General features: G+C 40.9%; 1 protein-coding gene across 1 annotated transcript; it reads left to right on the forward strand.

The window, feature by feature from the left end:
- The first annotated feature begins 515 nt into the window (after positions 1-515).
- LOC143263522 (uncharacterized) lies at positions 516-3,242 on the forward strand. Its single transcript, XM_076528427.1, has one exon. It carries the CDS (start codon positions 516-518, stop codon positions 3,240-3,242), a length of 2,727 nt encoding a protein of 908 aa, XP_076384542.1.
- The last annotated feature ends 3,805 nt before the right edge of the window (positions 3,243-7,047 follow it).

Here is a 7,047-nt window from a genome sequence, read left to right on the forward strand (position 1 = left end):
AATTAGAGAGGTTTTGGGACATAGAGGAACTAACCCCAAGCGATACTAGGTTAATCGATGAATGCGAGGCACATTTTAGGGAAACCATAAGACGAGACACGGACGGTAGATATATCGTTAGAATACCGTTTAAATCCAACGCAAATGAATTAGGTACTTCGCGAGCGCAAGCTGAACGGCGGTTATAATCGTTAGAAAGGTGGTTAGCAAGATATCCAGAAAAAAGTCAGCAGTATACAGAATTCATGTCAGAATATGAGACGTTAGGGCATATGTCGCGCATTGTAGAAGGTACACACGAGCAATCCGCCTACTAACTTCCCCACCACGCTGTATTCAAGGAAGGCAGCACGACAACGAAGCTTAGTGTTGTGTTCGATGGATCAGCAAAATCCTCATCAGACCTTGCATTGAACGACATCCAATTAGTGGGCCCTACATTTCAAAGCGATTTAATTTCCATTTTAATTCGTTTTCGATATAATCGGTACGTCCTGTCGGCCGATATTGCTAAAATGTATCGACAAATTTTAGTTCATCCAGCAGATAGGAAGTATCAAAGACTTTTGTGGCGAGCACAGCCACATCTCCCAGTCCAAGAGTACGAGTTAAACACAGTAACTTATGATACAGCATCCGCTCCTTTCCTAGCGACTCGTACTCTGCACGAAATTGGACTGACCTGTGCTCACACATTTCCGACGAGCAGTAAGGTTATAATCAATGATTTTTACGTAGACGATTTATTAACTGGGGCTCAAACAGAACAGGAAATAGAAACGCTGAAAAGGGAGCTGACGCAAATTCTATCACAAGCAGGTATGGACCTTCGTAAATGGGCAAGCAATTGCCCGACAGTTACAGCAACAGACAGTACAGAGAGAAATCGCGAAATCGCCGTAGATAAAGACCCAAAAACGTTAGGCCTCTTGTGGTCACCGACGACCGACCACTTAATGTTTAGAGTAGAATCCCCACAGAACCAGCGTGTCACAAAACGTACTATTCTTTCTGAAATAGCTCAAATTTTTGACCCGTTAGGTCTAATATCCCCCATTGTAATAGTCGCAAAATTGATCCTACAACAACTATGGCAGACTCAGATAGGTTGGGATCAATCAATACCGCAGAACCTGCATACTCAATGGCTCCAATACCGCCAAGATATTAGCAAGGTAGGAGCAATGAACATCTCGCGATGTGCAATTTCAGAGTGTTTAGATGATATAGAACTGCACGGGTTTTCAGACGCGTCCGAGAAGGCGTACGGGGCTTGTGTTTACCTGCGCTCTAGGGATCTGTCAGGTAGTTGGGTAACGCGCTTATTGTGTGCAAAGTCCAGAGTCGCACCGCTCAAAACCATTTCATTACCGAGATTAGAATTATGCGGTGCATTATTACTAGCAAATGTAGTAAGCAAAGTTAGAATAGCATTAGACACAGTAAGGTTTAAGGAATACCTGTGGACAGATTCGACGATCACCCTCGCCTGGCTTCGAAGCTCCCCAAACAAATGGAAAACCTTCGTAGCCAATAGAGTATCGCAAATTCAAGGTTTAACGTCAAGTGATAGTTGGAGACATGTAGCCTCTGAAGACAACCCGGCAGATTTAATTTCGCGAGGCACAAAACCAGGTACATTACAGAACACAACCATTTGGTGGGACGGTCCCACCTGGTTACGTCAGAGCTCAAGTCTATGGCCTAGCGCGTTAGATAACCCTATCGACGTTCCGGAAGAGAAGGAAAGGAAACCGGTTATGTTGACTATATCGACTGCAGAGAGTAGCATTGTCAGGATATTTTCAACCTATACGCGATTACTCAGAAGCATAGCATACTGTCTCAGATTTGCCAAATTTATGAGAAATCGAGTTAAAAAATTAGAAGGTGACGCATCAGATTCGCTAATAACGGGTTCATTGACAACAATAGAAATCAATGCAGCGAGAACACGTTTGGAATTACTTGCGCAAAGGGAGGCATTTTCGACAGAGATCAGATTAGTACAAACGCAACAAGCACTTCCAAATTCCAGTGCGCTACGGTCCCTAAATGTATTTCTGGACAATGGCGGACTACTCAGGGTGGGCGGAAGACTATCCAACGCACCCATAGACTACGATCAAAAACATCCGATCATATTGCCACCAAAGCATCCGCTAACGGATTTAATAATCAAATGCGAACATCACAGGTTAATGCATGCGGGATGTCAGGCTGTTTTAACGTCATTACAAACAAGGTATTGTTTAGTCTCAGCAAAACATAATGTAAAACGAAACATACGGAAATGTGTACGGTGCTTTAAAACAAACCCATTGAGTCAAACCTATCAGATGGGTCAATTACCTGCGTCGAGAGTCACCCCAGCGCGACGTTTTTTTACCTGTGGAGTCGATTACGCAGGCCCATTTTTTACAAAGGAAAGAACGAGAAGCAAGGTAACAGTCAAGGCATACCTATGCATTTTTGTATGTTTCGTTACGAAGGCCGTACATTTAGAATTAGCTACCGACTTGAGTACCGACGCTTTCATAAACTGTTTCCGGCGTTTAATTGCCCGACGGGGGCGATGTCATTGTATCATATCCGATAACGGTACAAACTTCATTGGGGCGCGGAACGAGCTAGTTGAGCTAAATATCTTAATTAAGGACAAACAACACAACGAAAAAATTGCAAACGCACTAAGACAGGAATCCATCGAATGGCGATTAATTCCTGCGCACTCTCCACACTTTGGTGGATTGTGGGAGGGAGCGGTCAAATCTGCTAAATACCACCTCACACGCGTTATAGGAGATCAGAGGCTCACGTTCGAAGAGCTATATACGTTACTGACGCAAATAGAATCCAGTTTAAATTCACGTCCACTTTCACCATTATCCTCAGATCCCACAGACCTAAACCCTTTGACTCCTGGGCATTTTTTAATTGGTACTGCCCTTACAACACTGCCATCTGATGACCTACGAGATATCAAGGTCACTCGACTCAACAGATACCAGCTAATCCAGCAAATGGTCCAGCATTTCTGGCAAATGTGGCAGCGGGAATGTATACAACAGTTACAGCAACGACACAAATGGCAGCATTCCACCACGTCGAAATTAGCCGTGTATTCCTTGGTAATCATCAAGGAGGACAATCTACCCCCGTTACAGTGGAGCATGGGAAGAATCGTTCAGGTACACCCTGGTACAGATGGAGTGATTCGTGTCGCAACAGTCAGAACGTGAACCGGAACAATTAAACGACCCGTGACAAAATTGTGTATAATACCTTTAGATCACTTAGAAATGTCACACGATGTGTAGCGCAACTATGTATAGTGTAAATTTCGATCATTGTAAATATTGTAATATTCACACAGAATACGTAGATTGTAATCATATCATAAGCTTACACTTATATGGGTTATCAAATATAGACATAGTTGAACATGCGATGCATGTTCAAGGTGGGCGGTATGTTCCGGCCAAGTGGCCAGGATTTATTGCAGGGGCCATGTGCTTGGGTACCCGGACGGTATGGGTCTGGCCCGGGCCGTTCCCGGGCACATGCGGCACCGTCATAACGTCTCCTGGTCCTTGATTACGGTCCAGTCAATTACGGTTGGGTCTGGCATTGTTCGGGTACGTAGGCCCATCAGCGCGGGATGTCTAGCAGGAGGTATTTTGCCACTCTCCCTCCTAACTCCCGGCCCACCGTTTTGGGGCAGTCTCACTAGATTTGGGATTGCAGTGATTTGACCGTAATTCCTTGCCGCCCGCCCTAGGTAAAGAGAAGTATGGAGGACCGAGGTGATATTAGGCATGACTCCGGTCCTCTAGGGGACAGAAAAGACGGAACAGACAGACAGAAAGCACAGAACATCAGAAAAGTACAGAACATTTTTAGAGCTTCAGAAGAGAACACCTTAGACTTTCAGACAGAACAGAACAGAAGACATAGAGAGATACGCATAACGGTTAGGTTGCGTGTTACAAATAGAGTACTAGCATTTCATTTAGTCCGCCTACAGTGGGTGGTCCTTCGAGTTAGTCGGCACCAAGTGCAATATTCAGAGGATCTCCGTCATCCATCTGATGAGTCATCAACAGCAAGTATTTGAAGCTAAACCATTTGTTTCGCATGGATTTGAAGCTAAGCCATCTACTTCGCATTGATTTGAAGCTGAATCATGTGTTTCGCTTGGATTTGAAGTTCACTCGTTTGTTTCGCCTGCATTTGAAGCTATATCACTTATATCGCAAGTATATGAATCTAAATAATCTGTGTCGCATGGATTTGATGCTAATCCTTCTACTTCGCATTGATTTAAAGTTGAATCATGTGTTTCGCATTGATTTGAAGATAACTCGGTTGTTTAGCATGCAGTTGAAGCTAACTCATGTATATCACAAGTATTTGAAGCTAAACCATTTGTTTCGCAAGAATTTGAAGATAAGCATTCTGCTTCGCATTGATTTGAAGCTAACTCGTTTGTTTCGCATGCATTTGAATCTGTATCACTTATATACGCAAGTATTTGAAGGTCAATCATTCGTTTCGCATGGATTTGATGCTAAGCCTTCGGCTTCGCATTGATTTGAAGCTAAATCATGTGTTACGCTTGGATTTGAAGTTCACTCGTTTGTTTAGCCTGCATTTGAAGCTATATCACATATATCGCAAGTCTATGAATCTAAATAATTTCGGTCGCATGGATTTGATTCTAAGCCTTCTACTTCGCATTGATTTGAAGCTAAATCATGTGTTTCGCATGGATTTAAAGCTAACTCGTGTGTTTCGCCTGCATTTGAAGCTATATCACTCATTTTCGCAAGTATTTGAAGCTAAATCATTTGTTTCGTATGGATTTGAAGCTAACTCGTTTGTTTGGCATGAAGTTGATGCTAAATCATGTATATCACAAGTATTTGTAGCTGAACCATTTGTTTCTCATGTATTTGAAGTTAAGCGTTCCACTTCGCATTGTTTTGAAGCTAACTCGATTGTTTCGCCTGCATTTGAAGCTATATCACTTACATCGCAATTATCTGAAGATAAATCATTTATTTCTCATGTATTTGAAGATAAGCCTTGTACTTCGCATTGATTTGAAGCTAAATCATGTTTTTCGCATGGATTTGAAGCTAACTCGTTTGTTTCGCCTGCATTTGAAGCTGAATCATGTATATCACAAGTATTTGAAGCTAAACCATTTGTTTCGCATGAATTCGAAGCTAAGCCTTCTACTTCGCATTGATTTGAATCTAAATCATGTGTTTCGCTTGGTTTTGAAGCTAACTCGTCTGTTTCGCATGCAGTTGAAGCTGAATCATGTATATCACAAGTATTTGAAGCTAAACCATTCCTTTCGCATGAATTTGAAGCTAACTCGATTGATTCGACTGCATTTGAATCTATATCACTTATATCGCAATTATGTGAAGATAAATCATTTGCTTATCATGTATTTGAAGCTAAGCCTTCTACTTCGCATTGATTTGCAGCTAAATCATGTGTTTCGCTTGGTTTTGAAGCTAACTCGTTTGTTTCGCATGCAGTTGAAGCTAAATCATGTATATTACAAGTATTTGAAGCTAAACCATTTTTTTCGCATTGATTTGATGATAAGCCTTCTACGTCACATTGATTTGAAGATAAATCATGTGTTTCGCTTGGATTTGAAGTTAACTCGTTTGTTTCGCATGCAGTTGAAGCTAAATTATGTATATCACAGGTATTTGAAGCTAAACCATTTTGTTTCGCATGAATTTGAAGCTAAGCCTTCTACTTCGCATTGATTTGAAGCTAAATCATGTGTGTCGCTTGGTTTTGAAGCTAACTCGTTTGTTTCGCATGCAGTTGAAGCTAAATCATGTATATCACAAGTATTTGAAGCTAAACCATTTGTTTCGCATGGATTTGAAGATAATCCTCCTACTTCGCATTAATTTGAAGCTAACTCGATTGATTCGACTGCATTAGAATCTATATCACTTATATCGCAATTATCTGAAGATAAATCATTTGTTTCTCATGTATTTGAAGATAAGCCATGTACTTCGCATTGATTTGAATCTAAATCATGTGCTTCGCATGGATTTGAAGCTAACTCGTTTGTTTCGCCTGCATTTGAAGCTGCATCATGTATATCACAAGTATTTCAAGCTAAAGCATTTGTTTCGCATGGATATGAAGCTAACTCTTTTGTTTCGCCTGCATTTGAAGATAAATCATGTATAGCACAAGTATTTGAAGCTAAACCATTTGTATCGCGTGGATTTGAACCTAAGCGTTCCACTTCGCATTGATTTGAAACTAACTCGATTGTTTCGCCTGCAATTGAAGCTATATCACTTACATCGCAATTATCTGAAGATAAATCATTTGTTTCTCATGTATTTGAGGCTAAGCCGTCTATTTCGAATTTATTTGAAGCTAAATCATCTGTTTCGCATGGATGTGAAGCTAACTCGTTCTTTTCGCCTGTATTTGAAGATAAATCATGTATATCACAAGTATTTGAAGCTAAACCATTCGCTTCGCATGGATTTGAAGCAAAGCCTTCAACTTCGCATTGACTTGAAGATAAATCATGTGTTTCGCTTGGATTTGAAGCTAACACGTTTGTTTCACATGCGGTTGAAGCTAAATTATGTATATCACAAGTATTTGAAGCTAAACCATTTTGTTTCGCATGAATTTGAAGCTAAGCCTCCTACTTCGCATTGATTTGAAGCTAAATCATGCGTTTCGCTTGGTTTTGAAGCTAACTCGTTTCTTTCGCATGCAGTTGAAGCTAAATTATGTATATCACAAGTACTTGAAGCTCAACCTTTTGATTCGCATGGATTTGAAGCTAACCCTTCTACTTCGCATTGATTTGCAGCTAAATCATGTGGTTCGCTGGGATTTGAAGCAAACTTGTTTGTTTCGCATGCTGTTGAAGCTAAATCATGTTTATCACAAGTATCTGAATCTAAACCGTTTGATTCGCATGAATTTGAAGCTAAGCCTTCTACTTCGCGTTGATTTGAAGCTAAATCATGCGTT

The sequence above is a fragment of the Megalopta genalis genome, unplaced genomic scaffold, assembly GCF_051020955.1.
Source record: "Megalopta genalis isolate 19385.01 unplaced genomic scaffold, iyMegGena1_principal scaffold0696, whole genome shotgun sequence".
NCBI lineage: Eukaryota > Metazoa > Arthropoda > Insecta > Hymenoptera > Halictidae > Megalopta > Megalopta genalis.

Coding starts and splice junctions, on each gene's coding strand:
- LOC143263522 (XM_076528427.1), top strand. CDS start 516: ATGTATCGACAAATTTTAGTTCATCCAGCAGATAGGAAGTATCAAAGA.